The sequence below is a fragment of the Capra hircus genome, chromosome 16 (genome assembly GCF_001704415.2).
Source record: "Capra hircus breed San Clemente chromosome 16, ASM170441v1, whole genome shotgun sequence".
Taxonomy (NCBI): Eukaryota; Metazoa; Chordata; class Mammalia; order Artiodactyla; family Bovidae; genus Capra; species Capra hircus.
The window spans coordinates 27082748-27103568 of NC_030823.1; the positions used below are offsets into that span (position 1 = coordinate 27082748).

Here is a 20821-nt window from a genome sequence, read left to right on the forward strand (position 1 = left end):
TGTCTGTGTCCACAACCCTGAGTGTGCATCCCACAGTGCCCAGCAGGGCGAATAGGTGGTGGGTAGTTTAGCCACTAAGTCACGTTAGACTCTTGTGAACCCATAGACTGTAGCCCACCAAATTCCTCTTTCCGTGGGATTTTCCAGGCAAGAATACTGGAGTGCATTGCCATTTCCTCCTCCAGGGGATCTTCCCCACCCAGGGATTGAACCCTGGTCTCCTGCATTGCAGGCAGATTCTTTACCAACTGAGCCAGAATAGGAGCCGAGTACAAAACTCCTGTTAAGCTGCTTTTAAGTTAGGTGTCCTGTTACTTAAGGCTGGAAGCATTTGGTCAGATTAGCCTCGGTATCCCCAAGACACCCAGTAAGCCCCAGCTCGAATGTCTCCCCCTTCCTCTAACAGACTCAGGAAAGCGCTGGGCCAGGGACTCATCACCTGCATCCCAGGTCTCCTCACCCGCTGTCCTGGCAGCATATGCAGGAATCCAGGCAACACCTACATGCCTGGTCTTTAGCAGCGGTCCCCAACCTTTTTGTAGCCAGGGACCAGTTTCATGAAAGGCAGTTTTTCCAGAGACCAGGGGTTGGTGGGTGGTTTCGGGATGATTCACGTGCATGACATTCATTGTGAACTTGATTCCTATTATTATTACATCAGCTCCACCTTGGATGGAAATGAGAAGCATTCCACAATCTTGTCTCCCAAAGGGGCCAATACTTTTTACTTTTTCTCTGAACACATAAAGCAATTTAGGCAGAAAGCGTCTCATTTTATCTTAGTTTTTTATATTTTTTAAAAATTAAAGTATAGTTGATTTACAGTGCTGTGTTAATTTCTGCTGTAAAACGATTCAGTTATACATTAGCAAATGTTCTTTTTTTTCAGTCTTTTCCATTATGGTTTATTACAGGATATTGAATATAGTCCTCTGTGCGATAGAGTAAGACTTGGCTGTTTATCCTTTCTATATACAAAAACTTCTGTCTGCTAACCCCAACCACCTACTCCATCCCTCCCCTCCTTAATGCCTTTTTCTTCTTTTATATAATCAGCATCAACCCCTCTTTCTCTCGTGAGGACCTCTGAACCTCTCTGGAAACCTTGGAATCTGGTGTGGCATGCACGGTGTCTCCAATTCTCTCCCGCCCCCTTAGACTCCGCCTCTCACCATGTGCGTCTCGCATCCCCAGCCTCGGGGCTATCAGACAGCCGTGCTGCACACCCCCAAGCCCTGCTGGTTGCCCTGCTAGAAACCCCTTCCCCACTGCCACGTAACAACGACTGCTCCTTCTTGAAGCCCAGGTCCTCTGGATGCCAGGCGAATGGACTTCCCCACCAACTTCAGGCAACATGCATTATTTCTTCACCTGTTTCTGTCATTACACATGACTTGTTACACACATATTGTGCTTTTGGTTTTGTAAACTAACTTAAACCCACATAGTTCACACATCTTCTCCCCACTTCCCCCCTACACAGGGCAGGGGCCTTATTTTGCTTCATGCTGTGTGCTCACTCAGTCATGTCCAGCCCTTTGGAGCCCCATGGACTGTAGTCTGCCAGGCTCCTCTATCCATGGAATCTTCCAGGCAAGAATACTGGAGTGGGTTTCCATTTCCTATTCTAAGGGATCTTCCCAACCCACGGACTGAACCTGTATCTCTTGTATCTCCAACATTGCAGGCAGGTTCTTTACCACTAGCGCCACCTGGGAAGCCCAGGGCCATACTTCAGAGGCAAAACATACTTCCTCTCCCTCTTCCCCACCTTACAGTTCTAGAGAAGAAAGGGTCAAAAGCATCCAGTCAGCCACCTCCTGAAATTGTCCCTGTGACTTAATTCACTCCCTTCTTTCTGGGTGTTGAGGCACCTGTGTATTTGTGATGGAGTTTATTGTGAAAAGAGAACTTTAAACTGAGCCGCGATCTTGGGAAAAATGATCTTTTCAAGCTTATTCACATTATTTATAAGCTAATTGTGTCTGAGTCTTGGCTAAATTCCAGTTATTAATATATCCCATCTCTCTGCACTTACAGCTGCCCTTGTCTAGACCTGAGATGCAGCTTGCAGAGGGTGGGAGTGAGGGAGACCTTGGCTCCACCGATAACAACTGCCTTGTGGAGGCAGGGCTTCGGTAGATGACGCCCCTGGTTACCCCCAGCTCTAAACTCTACTAGACAATTGTCTTGAATCTTAAGCTCTTTGGTACCCTCCTCTTGATAGTCATGCTTTCTGAGTTTATAGACCTAATCCCACCCCTGTTGTGTAACACCCATTCTTGTCGCTTAATCCACGAGGATTTCAGAAAAGAAATACCCTAAAATCCAGAAGGTCCATCCTTCTCGGTCTTTTGTTAACTTGGAGGCAGTCTGAACAGCTCTCTGAATCCTGGCACATCACCAGGTTACAAGCAGCATCTGAGATCTCCTGCCATGAAGTGGTTGGGGAAACAAGGGACCTGCAAGGAAAAACATCCCACTTCCGGTTCCATTCGCTGCCCAAACCTTCTGGACCTTGTTGACTAACATGTCTCAATTACTAATGAGAGACTCTGATAGTTTCTCAGATGATAATAAGTGGAATGTCTTTCCCTTATTTCTGAAAATGTAGGAAAGGAAAGGAGTTTGGAATTTTGAATAGCTCCCAGTTAAAAATATATTAACTCCTCATACAGGCAAAAAATATTGGCATTTACCCCTAGAGACTTGTATTTTAACATCCGCTTCCTGCCCTAAATCTTTGGGCACAGAGGGTGGGATTACTTCCTCAAATCAAGCAAATTCTCTGCCATGTGAGGAATAGGAAAGCAAAAACAGAACAAGGGGCTTCCCCGGTGGCTCAGTGGTGAAGAATCCGCCTGCCAGTGCAAGAGACACAGGTTTGATCTCTGGTCTGGGAGGATCCCACATGCCGTGGAAAAACGAAGCCTGTGCACCGCAACTACTGAGCCTGTGTTCGAGAGCCTGCAAGCCACAACTTCTGAGCCCACGCACTGCGGCTACCGAAGTCCGCATGCTCTAGAGCCCGTGTTCACAAGAGAGGCCAGTGCAACGAGAAGCCCTCGAAGGGCAACTAGAGCAAAGCCCTGGCAGCAACCAAGACCCCGCAGAGCCAGAAATAAATAAATAAATGAATAAATAAGTAAGTAAATAAATAAATAGCTGCTAAGTCGCTTCAGTCTTGTCCGGCTCTGTGCGACCCCATGGACTGCAGCCCACCAGGCTACCCCGTCCCTGGGATTCTCCAGGCAAGAACACTGGAGTGGGTTGCCATTTCCTTCTCCAATGCAGCAAAGTGAAAAGTGAAAGTGAGGTCGCTCAGTCGTGTCTGACTTTTCACGACCCCATGGACTGGAGCCTACCAGGCTCCTCCGTCCATGGGATTTTCCAGGAAACAGTACTGGAGTGGGATGCCCAAAATTACATAAATATATAAGCACAACTAAAGGCAGTGACTTTCTAGGCTGCTGGGCGTGGACCTCTTACTTCTTTGCCTTGAGAGACCTTTTCGTAATCTGCCAGTCAAGAGGAAACAATTACTCCATCCTTGGTTAGGTGGAAATTTTAAATGAAATAAAACTTAAAAACAATTCCCTCAGGTACAAACAAACTTATCAGAAGGGGGAAAAACATCTTCAGAGCAAATTCCTTACAGTAAGTGTAGACATGAATAGTGTTCTTGGTAAGAGGGCAAGGAAGGTGTGTGAGAAAAGTCCTTAACCCCGTGTTTCCAGGACAGCAAATCAGACTCCTGAGGAATCTTGGGGAGGCGAGCTTGCTGCTTCCCCTTGACGTTCCCTGTGGACGGCAGGCTACGTGATGGACTCGTGCACAAGTGTAATGGTGACACATCACTGTCAGGAGTGTCTTGAAAAGCGAGTCAGTGTCTGAAGTTGGCCACAGACGTGGGCTATGGCCAGCAGTTCCACCCCCAGGCACATGCCCACGGGAAGCGCATCACTGTGGTCACCAAAGACACATGCTGGCTGGACATTCACAGCACTGCTAGCCCTGGGGGTCCCGAGCTGGGAGCTGCTCAAGCTCGGTGAGCACCATCACCACCACACATATTATAAACTCACATACAATATTAAGACACGAAAAAGCACAAATCCCTTTAAATAAAGCACAGAAACAGCCAAAATTCATCCATGGGGTTAGAAGTCAGAAATATTTCTCCTGGGTGTGGATGGAAGGGAATACAAGGGGGCGCGGGGGTCATGGCATGTCTTTTCCTGATCTGGGTGCTGGCCCAGTGGCTGTATTTACTGTGTCAGGTCAGCGCATTGTACATGTAAGTGGCCTTTCCATGTACTTTGCCAGTCCTGAGTCACTTCGGTCGTGTCCAACTCTGTGTGCCCCCGTGGACTGTGGTTCGCCAGGCTCCTCTGTCCATGGGCTTCCCCAGGCAAGAATACTGGAGTGGGTTGCCGTTTTCTCCTCCAGCGGATCTTCCCGACCCAGGGATCGAACCTGCATCTCTTATGTCTCTTACATTGGCAGGCAGGTTCTTTACCACTAGCGCCACCTAGGAAGCCCCCATGTGTTTTATTTCAAGTTTTTTTTTTTTTAAAGAGCTAAAATGTGGTGGGGAACGCTGGCTGTGAGAACTCCTGACAGCAGCCTTGGTGTGGGCTTGGGCGGCCCCCAGGGCAGGAGCCCGTCTGGCCTGGGAGGCGTCATCTGCTCTCACTTCAGGGATCAGGCCCCACTGCAGGGAGGCGCTGCTCTTTCCGGGTTGACAGGACCAGTCTGCAGGGTCCCAGAGCTCTGCTCAGTTTCATTAGCAGAAACAGGAAACACAACTCCACACTATGCATCGTTTCCAGCGTCCAGGCTGTCCACATGAATCTTTGTTCTGGGCGCCTGGGACTGATGATAAACGTAATCATAAAAGAACAGAAATCACTGCCACATCCCAGGGGACTCCCATCAGAGAGCTTTGAAGGCTAGATCTGCAGTGTCTTCTCCCCACAGATGGCATCACAGACGTTAGCAACATCAGTTCAGCATTACAATAACCCCCTCAGCCTTTGCTAGGACAGGCCCTGTGGCCCAAGAGAAATAGCAGGACAGTGGCTCTTTACACCCGGTCCACAGAGGGGCTGTGAACTCGACCTACGTGACCTCCACTGGTCTGGCAAGGTCAGCGGGGTTGTGTTCACTTCTTGCTACTGAATGTCACTATCAGCCTGGCCCATCGGTGGTAGGGACCCTCGGCCATCTGCAGCCAGGCCACGAAGCTTGAGCTGGAATGGCGTGGCAAAGACCCAGAGACTGAACTTTCCGGCTAAGAGAGCAGAAGCACCAAACCAAGGCTGAGGCCACTGTGGGGATGACTGCCTTCCCCTTGGCACATCTCAGTGTCACATGACTGCCGGTGCAGCATCTCAGGGTATCATATCTCATGATAATAAACTCCAAGAGAGCATCTTACTTGCAACTAAGGAGCCTGGCAAATCTTTTTATCATGTAGTCTCTTAGGATAACCTCTTTGCTATATATCACGGGATTGAACCTAGAATGAACATCATGGTCTCCAGGAGCAAGGGAAACCAGAGATCACGGTGCACCCAACCTCCACCCCACCCCACCCCCAGTCCCTGCTCCCCTGTGAGCCTCAGAGGCTCACAGGGGAGCAGAGAGGTGAAGAAATTCAGCCAGAAATGAGGCTGGAGAAAAAGGAAACCACTCAAGCTGTTCTACCTCAGGCTATGAAAAGCCTTCTTTCACTTCCCTGACTCCATAGTTTGGAAAAAAAAAAAATGTAGAGGTTTAAACGAGGCCTTTTAAATGGTCACATCATTTGCACGAATGTAGCATCAAGCTCCTTACAAACCACAGGCTTGTGGATATTCTTGGCTGAAAGGTAATTGGCCTTTAGGGAATCCAGGAAGAGTGGGAGGAACTCACGGCCTCAGGTGCCCTCTGCTTTCTAAACTCCAAAAGTGCTCCGGGTATCTGCATGCAGTGACTCTGGTAGGTTACAGACGAGACACAGCTGGGCTTCCCAGGCGGTGCTAGTGGTAAAGAACCCGCCTGCTAATGCAGGAGACGTTAAGAGAGGTGGGTTCAATCCCTGGGTTGGGAAGATCCCCTGGAGGAGGGCATGGCAACCCACTCCAGTACTCTTACCTGGAGAATCCCATGGACAGAAGAGCCTGGTGAGCTACAGTCCAAGGGGTCATAAAGGGTCAGGCACAACTAAAGTGACTTAACACGCACTCAACTGAAAAGTACAGGGTATTCAGTAGCCCAGAGAAAATCAGGGGGCATGTATCCACAGCCCTGCATTTATCTGACAGGCTGCTCGATGAGCCTAGGTGGCGCTTGCGTGCCTGATCAATTGCTTTAGTCGTGTCTCTTTGTGACCCTATGGACTGTAGCCTGCCAGGCTCCTCTGTCTGTGGGATTCTCGACGCAAGAATACTGGAGTGGGTTGCCATGCCCTCCTCCAGGGGATCTTCCCGACCCAGGTATAGAACCCATGTCTCTTCAGCCTCCTGCATAAGCAGGTGGGTACTTTACCACTAGCGTCACCTGGGAAACCCAGGTGGCGCTCAGGTGGCTCCATCAAGAACAGCGCTCTCTTCCGCAGACACGGTTAGACAGAAGTGCAGAGCAGCATTCAAGAAGATGAAAGCAGTGCCTGACACCTTCCTTAGTGATGGGGAGACATGCAGAAGGAGGCCCAGAGAAAGCTTTTACAACTGAGCATTTTTTAAGGTCAGAATCACAGTCAAGAGAGCCAAACAAACTCTTTTTCACATAACATATCTTTGATAAGAGCAACTGGTAAAATAAAAACAACTCTCCTTTGTCTTAAGTATTTCATCTTTTTATTTCAAAACGAGAGGATACCAAGAAGCAGAAGAGTGAAGCAGTTAAAACCAGCAAAGCTGCAAAGTAGGAAAGGGAAGTAGAAAGGGAGGAGTGGATCTGATTTCAATGACATGGTTGCTAAAAGCAAACACACGGCTCTGATGCGGCAGACCTAAGTCACATTAAGTCCAAGGGCTTCAGCAGGCTTGTTGATCCACCACTGACAGGGCTAGCTATACCCCTTTTCTGCTGAACTTTACACATTTTAGACACATGTCATGCACATACAAGTTACACGTTATGGTTACATGAAATTGCATGCAATTCATACAGAGAATCATTTTGAAGGCACTAGTGTGCAGCAGGAGCTGCGGCTTTCTGGCAAGTCCTTCCTAAGTTGTCTTGCAAGTGGTCCTCCTCTTTATTCATATTTAAAACTTTGGTGCAAAACCTAGGTGCCATCTAATCCCACCAAGCCTACTCACTCTTTTGGTTTCATGTCTCACCCTCTCTTCCACTTTCCCTTCTTAAAGACAGACGCCAAGCCTGGAAGGTAATGTTTTCCTGACGATGATAAGATCTCCTTTTATTTGGATTTACAAATAATTGGAGTCAAGCAGCAATTGACAATCTGTTGCTTGAAAACAAAGCTGCTACCAGTTTTATTCCTGACATTCAGTGAGGCCAATAACTCAGAAATTCCATGAGACAAGATACATGAGGTTCTGCATGACATTAATTTCTAATACCAGCTAAAATATGGCCTTCAGTATGTTTAAGTCAATCTTAACTTTTAAAGAGTTGTTTCAGTCCATACTGCCCTAAGAGGTTCAACTCCAGATTATAAAGCCCCAGATCCATGGGCTGCAAATATTCACATCCTTAGCAAATAAAACAGCTCTGTATACTCTTTAAGGACATAAATGTATAATTCTAGTTTTAAAATTGTGTAGCGAAGCAAGATAACATGGTAGACTAACCCATTTGGACCATAATTAATTCACCTTCAAATCCTACCAACTGGAGCTCTTCTACAAGATGCTGATGGACTAACAACTCAGAAGGTATGAAAATGAAAACGTATTTAACATACTAAATCTTGTAATGGAAACGGTGTAGGTTGCTGTCCAACTGGAAAGGTTTCTTCCTGACTTCCCCACTTCTCAAAAGATAAAAAGCACCAAAAAGACTTCCTGTCATTCACACCTATGGTCATTTCAACTCCCCAGAGGTCAGCAGAGGGCACAATGGAACTGATTTTTGTTCAGGTCAAGTAAAAGGTTTTGAAAACGCCTCCCATAGGTGGGGCGACAGAATGCTCTGCACTGGAACTTACCTGGGTTGACCTCTGCCTGCAGTCCCACTCCGCTGCTGCACAGATGCGGCCAGCCCCAACTCACCCACTCTCTCTACTCCAGCTACAGAGCGGAAACTTGCAATGTTGCTATAATTACAGACTGCTTCCTCATTCAGTCTTATCAAGCAAACCAAAAAAAGATGAAAATGTGTAAATACTGTAATTGAGTTTCGAATATTTTGCATCAACTGCAGATGTCTCAAGACAGAATCTTTCTAGCTCAATCACTTTTCTTAGAAACACTTCATTCTCCACCCCACCCCCCATAACACATACATTATGTAAAAGCGTATCTTACTGGGAACAAAAGATGAATTTCAGAACACACAGATGCCCAACAAGAAGAAAAAGAAAGTCTGCAGAACAGGACTCATCTTTCCTAATCCCAAACCTTCCCATTCATTCAACCTCTGGCTTTAAGCCAGTCTTCTCAAGATCAAGCAAGGACTAAGAACCACCTCCACCCAAATGGTACAGGAGTCGCCTGGTTGGCCAAGGAATTGCTATCAGTCTTTTGGATTAAAAACAAGCTTCTCCACTTGTATATAATGAAAAGGGCAGAGAGGGGAGGGAACCATTCCTCCCAAGATGACACTGACAGAAAACACACACAGCAGGCTCAGGGCAAACAAGAGCTGCAGGAGTGCATTCCTCCCCTAGAAACAGCTCTGCAGTGCTTCCTTAACAATAGCTGCTAGGCCAGAAAAAGCGAAAAGGAACTTGTCAGTAACGTATGCAACTGGAGCAAGGTCTCACATCTTACATGATCCCAGACTGGTCTGTGGGAATGGCTGGATGTGTGTGCTTCCAGGCTGAGGCCAAGGCCGGGAGAATAAAGACACCCGTAACGCGGTCTGTGAAAGCCCACAAGTGAGCAGTGGACCCTGGAGTAGCAGCTACCCCAGCACTAACACAGCACTACTGACCTCAAAGTGGTCATTTCACTGATTTTCCCTTATTGTCCACACCTAGGATGCATGGATTCCAGCGAACAGGATCAAGAGTTTCAAACAATAAAAAGTGGATCTTTAAGACCAGACTGTAAAACTCAGGCCCCTCTTCTTCTCTTAGATCGAAAAGGAAGCAAGTAAGCAATCCAGTGGCTGTAGCACACACTGGATGATCACACGCAGAGCTAAATGTTAGGGGCAGGCAGAGACGTGGCCCCAGGCAGGACATGGATCACCCTGCAGCCTGACAGCTGGTCAAGCCGACTGGAGCCCAGGCCGCTGGCCGGTCCACTTCCCACACCAAGGAGGAGGAGGAAAACACACTGTCAAGTCTAAGAAAAGGGTGAAGGAGTGGATTAAAAAAACAATCTTTCAACGATGTTTACTTTCAAAAACAAGGCTGTTTTATGTGAGGACCAAACACTACCCTCTACAGCTAAATTTCTGCAACTGAAACCTACAAAGCCAAGTTGCCTATGGTAAGGAAACCAAATTGTGAACTACCCCTTGGCTCAGGCCTGAAACTCCCATCTCCTTGGAAAAATGAACAGAAAATTAAGCCAGATTTTAATACTAACAACACTCTATTTTCTGAATATCTAAACCTTCCCAATACTTTTCTCATGGGTTATGATTCTCCCTGGATACTTTAGTGACAAAGCCAGTGCCTACCACTGATGCTTCAAGGTATAGAACTCACTCCGGTCTACTGAGTTCATCACATCCAGCTTCCACTTGTCAGACCACTGGCACTGACAGCCTGGCAGCACCCATGGTCACATGGGGGTTGGATGACAGTACTAAGCTGTCCACCACTGAGAACTGACTAACCTCAGACTTGAGGGTATGAGTGAGCACCTGCGAGAACTCTGAAACATTTAACACAGCTGGTGCCACGGCAGGCAGGACAAATCAAGTTTACACCCGAGTTTAACTTGGTTAATGACAATAAAAATTCCAGACTGGGACTTCTTACCTGAAACAAAACAAACTGAAAAATGTCTTTTAAAATGCCTTTCATTTTTAAAGGGACTCAGACTAAGGGTCCATGGTTGTGACTAACGGCATGAAACATTAGTAGCAACTGTTAAGAATCACCTTTAAAAGCCTCTGTGGCACATTTCCTTTGTATGGTTAAAAGAGCTTGCATTTTAAGTGTAAGCCAAGAATCAATCTTCTCAGAAATTTCTATAGATTTGACTGGAAATTCTGGGACCTGATAATTAAAGACCCTTTAATGTAAATACCTACCAATGTTTATCTCCTCAATATCAATTTTTTAAGTGCCATTTCCTGTAAAATCCAAAGGACCAACTAACTACATGCTTTTTAATATGTACTGTCTTCTTGGAAGAACCACCATTAACTAAAAACCAAATATAGCCATATAACATTATTCATTGCCCATTAGTGATTTCTCAATATATTTTAAAAATCATTTTATTTATTGCTAAAGAAATCATTCTTGGAGCCAAAGGGGAAAAAAGTTAAATCTAAACATGATAAACCATGAGGCTGTGATTTGTATACAGATTTTTAAGTTTATGGAATAAATGCAAACTTAGTCCTCTTATGAAATATGTAAGAATTTCTAATAATTTTTATCAAAATGAAAGCTGTCTTCTCTTGGAACACAGCTGAGAAAAGATCGTATCTGAGTTTTCTGCTAGACATATGCCTTTAAAAAGAGACGTAGAACTCTTAAAACATTGCATCTCCTCTCTCTTACTAGGAATCCGCTGACCCAATTCCAGAAGCTTCCAGGGGCCCTGCTCTCTGCTCAGCGTCTCTGGGGTACAGCTCACTGTGACTTTTTGGCTCCAACAATTCACTGAGGTTTCAGCTTTATTTATTCTGTTACATTCATCAGCAAGTATTTGAAGCTTACTCCATGCCTTAATTGACCTAACATTTTAGCTTAGAGCATGTGCAACAGACAAATCTATAATAACCGAAAGAAAAGTCCTTTTTAAATTTCTTGACCTTCACATATATTGATTTCATCAGATTTAACATAAAACCAATAAATGTGGCAGTAATTCTTCTAACCTCCTCAGTCATTATGACTGTCATTTAGTTACCCTCTCACAGGGACTCTTAAAAAAAAACAACTATTTAGAAAGATATAAATTTACATAATTTACACATTAGGGACCCTCAATTATCTCTCCTTACGGATTCAACTTGCCTCTTTTGTGAGTTCAGCATTGGCATCACGAGGGAGCTATCGTAGACCTCGACTTACACTGATGCTGCACATCCCTGACCACCTTAAATTTACCGTAGTAATACTTTCTCATCAATTTTAGACTCTGAAAACTTGAAGGTTTCACTTGTCCAGTATTATGAACAGATATGAAAACCTTCTGAGCCTCAAAAAGGAACTAGAGACAACATAAAGGGAACAAACCTAACCCATAGTCTACCTGGATGTTTGGAATAGTGTCTACATTCTAGGCCCTCAACAGTCCTTGGCTCACATAAATGTCCTTTCTTAAGAGGTTGCCAACTTTAGCTTCTTAAGCAAATGTGTTTGAGAAAGATACCCTTAAGAATAAACGTTCTCCACTGTGCCTTTCTGTAGCCAAAGGTACCTGGGACAATTTTAATTGCCCAGATTGACAAAGATTCCTTATACCTACTTCAGAAGTGTCTAAGTCTAAATATGAAATGGCTTCTTAGCAAAAAGTCGGAGGTATTAAGCATCAGTAATTTCAATATACTCTTGGGATCCCTTTCTCATCCCATTGAGCTTTAAGGAAATGAACAGATATGAATTCACGTTTCTGTTAAAAACAAAAACCGTACTACCAGGAACAAGTCTGGAGCTTTAACGTGAATGCTGGAGTAGATGTCCTTAGGAAAGTGGATTATGTAATAGCTTCACAAAGGAATTGAGAAGAGTTCCTACAGGGTTCCTGCACACAGTATGTTTTATGTGATGTCACTTTTATGCTTATAGTCAATAGAATTTAAAGGTTAATGGTGTTAGATATAAAATTATGATGACTACAAAAAGGAATCCAGAGAAGCTGCGGCATACCTCTGTAAACTGTGCTTCACAGGATAACGCTTCTCTGTAGAACTTAAAGGGCAATTCTTTACAAGGGCACCAACAGTATATACAAATTTAGGAAACAAAGTTGTATCTAGGCAAATTTTAAAGGTTACCACCTGGTACGCCATTCATTTTCAAATGGGAAGGGATTCTTAAGTTTGTAGACATACATTCTAATTTTTACACAAAGAGAAGCAAGAACCTGAGACGGGATATAGAGAAAAAAAGCCGGTTAATATGTGTACACCTGTAGTCTGGGTAATAACTGCAAATGTCAGTGAGTGGCAGGGACAGGGGGCCATGAGAAGTGGAGAAGATGAAGGAAGGTAAAGTTACGACCTGGTGGCAGAGAAAAGACAAAGGCTGTTGTGTTTCTAATGAAGACAGAATTTTAAAGCGAAACTCAAAATTAATACTGCATAAGAGTCAGATAAAACATACTGCTATGTATACGCAGGTATCAAGAACTCAATATTCTGTATAAACAAACACTACAGATACAGATTTCACTACATGTAAAATTCAGTACTCAATAAGGCCCTTGACTATACAATGTCCTTTATGCTGCAAACTACATTAAGAAAAATTTTAACTGCCATCAATGAGCTTAATGTATCTCTGCTGTAGAACAAAATGGAGTACACTTAAACACGTATTATTCTGGCCTATAAGACACCATACCAAGCTGGGCCAAGAGAAACTAAGAACAAACAGGGAACACCCAACAGCTATTCCAAGCAAAAAGTAGATACATGACCACATATTCCCTTTGTATACATTACTTAGTATTTATGACTTATGAAATCTTTAAAGAATAGTGTCGTGATATGTAAACTTTAAGTAGTGAAGCCATGGATTTTAAAGAGTGTTTTTTACATTCAAAGCAACTTATTTAGAACCAACAGATTATGTCAGATTATCTAAGTGTCACAAACAAGCAACATGTATATACTGCAATTTTATTTCAATCGCACAAACGAAGTTAGCGTGTAGGAAATTTAAATGGAACAGTATGGTAAAAACAGCAGAGAAACAAAAACGCTATAAAGGAAGTACACCTAAAGCATGAGAATTCAACATTCATTAGTGTTTCATCTTCAGTTTTGATTGACACTTGATGCTTGCAAATTCTGAAACAAACTTTGAGATCATGATGACTATTCTGAAGAGATTTCAGCACCAGCACTAAGGTTTGTACATTCAGTCGGTTTGCAGTTGACTTGTTAGCCATTTACATAGTGTGTAGTACAGATTTGTCCCAGGTCAGATCACAGTGTTAAAGGAAAGAAGTACCTTCCTGTAATTAGAAAGGATCCCCTAAACTGCACTCAGCTTAAGACATCCAATGTACAAGAGCACGAAAGCCATCATAATAACGTGGCTCCAAAGAACAGAGTTTTGATAAGGAAAATAACCTAAGCTTCTGTTTCCCATTTTAATTACTGAAATCTCTAACAATGACAAAACTGTCACACAGGACAGTAAACGTATACAGTAATTCAACCAAACTTCTTGGAAAGAACACATTTAGCAGTCTGGGATAAAGCAGAGTGACAGGAAATAAAATACGATTCAACACTGGTTCTTTTTGTCATTTTACACAGACATGTTAATATTTAGACCAAGGCACAAAACGTTCAGTGCATAAACCAGTTTCTTCTTCAAGATCTAGCATTTTTAGCATAGTCTTTTATCTTACTTTGGACCACTTGTACCCAGTATTCTATCCTACTGTTTAACTTAATCAACAAAATCAAAAATGATTTCTGACCAGATTTATGGGGGACATAAAACATTTCTATCACCAAAGTGTTTGCATAACCAAAAGTATGGTAATAAAGATGGAAATGCCTCCTATTTCTATAAGCTTGCTGCATCTTTAATGTCTTTCCTGGTGGATGACAATGAATAGCTGATAGAAAAAGAACTGCATATTAGAATTATGATAGCTCATCCATCACAGATTAATCTAAAAATGAAGTTTCTACAGAAACAAGAACTGTTTTAATAAGGAAAAAAAAATTTCCTCATTCAAACCTCTTTGAAGTGGTGATGGCTGCAAACCTGCATTTAGAAAACTATGCATCAACAAGCTCTGTCTTATGAAGGTAGATTAAGAAATCCAGAAAGCAGACAACAGTGGATTATTTCTTCAAAATTTTAGTAAAACTACAGATAATCAAAGATTTCAAAGCAAATATGGCACATAACAACTCAAGCATAAACCAAGATGGAGAGCCTGGAGAATTTCTGATTTCCTAGATTCTCAAAAAATGCTATCATTGTAACATACAGGATTGCTCCCCTATTTTATTCTTAGAAGTTTCAAAGAAAAGGGAGTGCATTACACACACACACACACACACACACACACACACGTGAGTGCCCACACAAACACGCACACGCACGTGGTGGTAAGCAGAGCATCTAGTTCCTTCTTCCTACCACCTAAGTCTCACTTTATTTATTAAAAGAAAATTATGCAGGACCCCTCGTCGTTTTTCCCTTTATCTGATGATTTCTGTGACCTTACTCGCTGCCATCGTTACTTTTCTAGTATTTCAACGTAAAAGTCCGAAAGCAGCTCTGAAGTCAGGAATGTATACCTGAACACCTGGGTAACTACAGGGCACCTAGGTAACAATAACTGCCAGATTCAAGGATTGAACGTTTGAATTCCACAGTAAGACAGAATTCATGTGAAGCTCAGAATCATGTTTCAGACCACTGAAGTTACTGAATTAAAATACAAACAGCTGAAGACATGATGTAAAAGATTAAGTACTTGGTTCTGTTAACATATTTACCAATTAAAGTCACAAAATATTCCTCATCATTATTCATGCAGATAACTGAGAAAAAAGATAGTGCAGAAATTAACTTTAAATAAAAAATTATTCCTTCCCCTCCTCCCACTCCCTATACTCTACAAAATGTTTTCCCTGGGACTAGGCCTTGAAAAGGCCACTACATATTAGTTTAACATGCATTACAGTCTGCAATTAAAAAAGCTAATTTTTGTGGTGGTTGTAGTTACGTTATAAAAATGTCCACATGCAGTAATCTAAAAAAGGTTGAAAACCTACAGTAAATCTACAATATATTGTTTTACATTTGACCACTGGTTTGTGTTATGTAGGAGTCATAGATTTGGTAAAGCATTGTAACAATTTAGGAAGGCATCTAAATCTTTAAATTCTGGATGAATTTTATGTTTGAATCTACAAAATTGCATGAAGGCTAAACTCGAGAGACCTCCTATCATTCTAAAATTCCTCACTCTGGACAAATCATTTTTAGGACACTTTCTTATAAATGTCACCTTTTGAAAGCACATACAATTCCATTTGTTCCACACTTTATGATCTTAACCTACACGGGGCTGACTTCAATTATCCATGGAATATCAAATATGATAGGAAGACAAACCTGAGAGAAACATTTACAATACAATAGCATCACTTGCTAAATTCTTCATCAGCATTCTCTGAAAAAAAAAACTTCTCAAGCCTTTTTCCTCTTTATTTTAGCAATGGACTGTGGAAAATGTGCAACTGTCTCTTGACATGAAAATATTTTCAATGTACGGTGATCTTGCCTGACGGGTTTAGTTATTTTCTGCGTAACTGACACAGGAACTCCTATACGACTCTCTTCCATCCTGTTGTAAAGGTCAGAAAAAAGCAGCAAACTGGGAGGGAAATAGCTTATCCACCGGAGTAATAATGTTTGAAGGCTTTCAAAGTATGTTGGTTTTTCCCTCCTTCCGACTGTGTGTCTCCATTTTCTTCTTACAGCTCACAAAATGTAAGGGTTTTGTCGTTGCTAACAGTTGTTCTTTGCAGGTTTTCATTTTCTTTTTTTTTCCAGATTAAAGTCCTATCTCTTTTAGTTTGTTTCTCTACGCAGTATTTGACTTGCTCAGTTCCTGCCTGATTGCTGGTAGGAAAAGGTAAAGTATTAAAAGTAAATATAATGGTAAGGTAATATAAATGGGTGATTCATTCTCAAGAAATCTTAATGACTGCATTCAAACTCACAGTAATACAAAGATACACTAACTGTGCATTTTTCATTGAAGAAATCTATGTTCTTATTTTTACAATAACAACATCAATTTAAATATATTTATACATTCTCTCCATTTTGTACACAAAATGAAAACACTGATTCTCTGGGCTCAAAACAAGAGTTCAGTGGGATGGGATGGGTGAAAATGAGTAACCTAGAGAAAGAGTGGTTTACTTAGTTTTCCATTTAAAACTACTCAATACCGGAAACTTAAGGGGAATTTTGTTTACCTGCTTTCACAAATAATTTCCATTATATGAAGGAGAGAAACCCTCTCTTTGGCATCTGAAGCCAGGTAAAGGGCAGGATAATATGGAAAAGTAATTGTTTTATGCCCTCAAGTAACAAACTAGGTATTTTTTTTAATCTTCATTTTCTTTAAAATGGGTATTATTAAACATTATAAGAGTAGCAAATTTGTTTAGACACTCACCATCAATGAGCTCTTCTTTTAGCTTAGTTAATTCTTTTCTCATTTCATCTAAAATGTCCTAAAATATTAGAGAAAAACATCAGAAATACAGAAAATAAATAAAGATTCTTGCTTACATAAAATTTTACGAATGTATAAAATGTTAGCTCTGTCTTTTCTTTCCAGATTCATAATTTATGACTTAGAAGATCAACTTTGGTAAATTGTGCTTTAATAGTCTTCTCTTCCCAATCTTGCTTATTCTAGCTTAGCAAAATATGAAGCAGAAGGTTTTCTAAACCTAAAAAATAATTACCCGGTCATGCTGTGAAAGCTATGATTCAGATAATCCCTGTAAAACATAAGAGCTTTGGTTTTAATCTAATCTTTTGACAGCTAAGACGCAATCCATAAACAAGTTCCAAGGAAGAAGACACAAACTGGATAATCAGCTCCTGGGCAATCTGTCATCTGGTCTGAAGTATGGGGACTGCCTACGAATCACCAGAGCTGTCAAACTAAACTTTACGGAATCAAGGATTCCCCTGGAGGGCCCTCGGGGGCTGCCCTAATCAGTGGGAAGGAGGAGGATGGGACCCTGCTGGACATACACAGTCCGAAGACAGAAGACCGGCCACACATAGCTACTGAGCCTTGAAACATGGCAAGTCTGAGGTGAGATGCACTGTAAACGTTAGACCCCAGATTTCAAAGATTACTATGAAGAAAGTAAAGTAAAATAACTAATCAGTAATTTAAACATACTGATTATATACTGAAATATTACTTTGGCTACATCAGGTTAAATAAAAATATATTAAACTGAATGTCACCTATTTCTCTATTATTTAGTGTACCTGCTAAAAATTTAAAGTATGTGACCCATGTTACGTAGAGTTGGTCAAAAAGTTCATTTGGAAAAACCCTAACAAACTAACCAATCTGATCATATGGACCACAGCCTTATCTAACTCAATGAAACTATGAGCCATGCCATGTAGGGCCACCCAAGACAGACGGGTCATGGTCGAGATTTCTGACAAAACAAGGTCCACTGGAGAAGGGAATGGCAAACCACTTCAGTATTCTTGCCTTAAGGACCCCATGAACAGTATGAAAAGGCAAAAAGATAGGACACTGAAAGATGAACTCCCCAGGTCGGTAGGTGCCTAATATGCTACTGGAGATCAGTGCAGAAATAACTCCGGAAAGAATGAAGAGACAGAGTCGAGCAAAAACACCACCTAGCTGTGGATGTGACTGGTGATAGAAGCAAGGTCTGATGCTGTAAAGAGCAATACTGCATAGGAACCTGGAGTGTTAGGTCCATGAATCAAGGCAAATTGGAAGTGGTCAAACAGGAGACGGCAAGAGTGAATATTGACATTTTAGGAATCAGTGAACTAAAATGGACTGGAATGGCTGAATTTAACTCAGATGACCATTATATCTGCTACTGTGGCCAAGAATCTTTTAGAAGAAATGGAGTAGCCAGAAGTCAACAAAAAGTCCGAAATGCAGTACTTGGGTGCAATCTCAAAAACGACAGAATGATCTCTGTTGGTTTCCAAGGCAAACCATTCAATATCACAGTAATCCAAGTCTATGCCCTGACCGATAATGCTGAAGAAGCTGAAGTTGAACAGTTCGATAACACTTACACTTTCATAAAGACCTACAAGACCTTCTAGAACTAACACCCAAAAGAGATGTCCCTTTCATTAGAGGGGACCGGAATGCAAAAGTAGGAAGTCCAGAAATACCTGGAGTAACAGGCAAATTCAGCCTTGGAGTACAAAATGAAGCAGGTCAAAGGCTAACAGTGTTTTGCCAAGAGAACGCACTGGTCATAGCAAACACCCTCTTCCAACAATACAAGAGAAGACTCTATGCATGGACATCACCAAATGGTCAATACTGAAATCAGACTGATTATATTCTTTGCAACCAAAGGTGGAGAAGCTCTATACAGTCAGCAAAAACAAGACCAAGAGCATCTGGCTCAGATCATGAACTCCTTATTGCCAAATTCAGACTTAAACTGAAGAAAGTAGGGAAAACCACTAGACCATTCAGATATGACCTAAATAAAATCTCTTATGATTACAGAGTGGAAATGATAAATAGATTCAAGGGATTAGACCTGATAGGCAGAGTGTCTGAAGAACTGTAAGCATTGTACAGGAGACAGTGATCAAGACCATCTCCAAGAAAAAGAAATGCAAAAAAGCAAAATGGCTGTCTGAGAAAAGAAGAGAAATGAAAAGCAAAGGAGAAAATGAAAGATATAGCCATGTGAATGCAGAGCTCCAAAGACTAGCAAGGAGAGACAAGAAAGCCTTCCTCAGCGATCAATGCAAAGAAATAGAGGAAAACAACAGAATGGGAAAGACTAGAGATCTCTTCAAGAAAATCAGAGATACCAATGGAACATTTCATGCAAAAATGGGCACAATAAAGGACAGAAATGGTATGGACCTAACAAAAGCAGAAGATTAAGAAGAGGTGGCAAGAATACACAGAAGAACTATTCAAAAAAGATATTCATGACCCAGATAACCACAATGGTGTGATCAGTCACCTAGAGCCAGATATCCTGGAACGAGAAGTCAAGTGAGCCTTAGGAAGCATCACTATGAACAAACCTAGTGGAGGTGATGGAATTCCAGTTGAGCTGTTTCAAATCCTAAAAGGTCATGCTGTGGAAGTGCTGCATTCAATATGCCAACAAATTTGGAAAACTCAGCAGTGGCCGCAGGACCGGAAGAGGTCAGTTTTCATTCCAGTCCCAAAGAAAGGCAATGCCAAAGAATGCTCACACTACTGCACAATTGCACTCATCTCACACGCTAGCAAAGCAATGCTCAATATTCTCCAAGTCAGGCTTCAACAGTACGTGAACCATGAACTTCCAGTAGTTTAAGCTGGATTTAGAAAAGGCAGAGGAACCAGAGATCAAATTGCTAACATCCGCTGGATCATCAAAAAAGCGAGAGAGTTCCAGAAAAACATATACTTCTGCTTTACTGACTATGCCAAAGCCTTTGACTTGTGGATCACAACAAACTGTTAAAAATTCTGAAAGAGATGGGAATACCAGACCACTTGACCTACCTCTTGAGAAATCTGTATGCAGGTCAGGAAGCAACAGTTAGAACTGGACATGGAACAACAGACTGGTTCCAAATTAGGTAAGGGAGTATGTCAAGGCTGTATATTGTCATCCTGCTTATTTAATTTATATGCAGAGTACATCATGAGAAATGATAGGCTGGATGAAGCATAAGGTGGAATCAAAATTGTTGGCAGAAATATAAATAACCTCAGATATGCAGATGACACCACCCTTATGGCATAAAGCAAAGAAGAACTAAAGAGCCTCTAGATGAAGGTGAAAGAGAAGAGTGAAAAAGCTGGCTTAAAACTCAGCATTCAGAAAACTAATAAGATCATGGCATCCAGTCCCATCACTTCTTGGCAAATAGATGGGGAAACAGTGGAAACAGTGACAGACTTTATTTCTTTGAGCTCCAGAATCACTGCAGATGGTGACTGCAGCCATGAAATTAAAAAAACGCTTGCTCCTTGGAAGAAAAGTTATGACCAACATAGACAGCATATTAAAAAGAAGAGACATTACTTTGCAAACAAAGGTCCATCTAGTCAAGGATATGGTCTTTCCAGCAGTCATGTATGGATGTGAGAGTTGGACTATAAAGAAAGCTGAGCACTGAAGAATTGATGCTTTTGAACTGTGGTGTTGGAGAAGACTCTTGAGAGTCCCTTGGACTGCAAGAAGATCCAACCAGTCCATCCTAAAGAAAATCAGTCCTGAATATTCATTGGAAGGACTGATGGTGAAGCTGATATTCCAATACTTTGGCCACCTGATGTGAAGAACTGACTCACTGGAAAACACTCTGATACTGGAAAAGGCTGAAGGCAGGAGGAGAAGGGGATGACAGAGGATGATATGGTTGGATGGCATCACCAACTCGATGGACATGAGTCTGAGAAAGCCCTAGGAGTTGGTGATGGACAAGGAAGCCTGGCATTCTGCAGTCTATAGGGTCACAAAGAGTTGGACATGACCAAGTGACTGAACTGAACAAACTTTTTGGCCAGCCTGATATTTCTATTTAATCGTG

General features: G+C 42.1%; 1 protein-coding gene across 10 annotated transcripts in view; it reads right to left on the reverse strand.

Annotated features, from left to right (window-relative positions):
• ENAH (enabled homolog (Drosophila)) overlaps positions 6830–20821 on the reverse strand; it is a 161761-nt gene continuing 147769 nt past the window's right edge. For all 10 annotated transcript variants that reach the window (XM_018060212.1, XM_018060211.1, XM_018060215.1 and 7 more), the window contains 2 exons: positions 16695–16752; positions 6830–16129 (listed from right to left, as the gene is read on the reverse strand). In XM_018060212.1, coding sequence (XP_017915701.1) covers positions 16092–16129; positions 16695–16752 — 96 coding nt within the window. In that variant the 3' untranslated portion in view covers positions 6830–16091. The remainder of the gene's footprint in view (positions 16130–16694; positions 16753–20821) is intronic.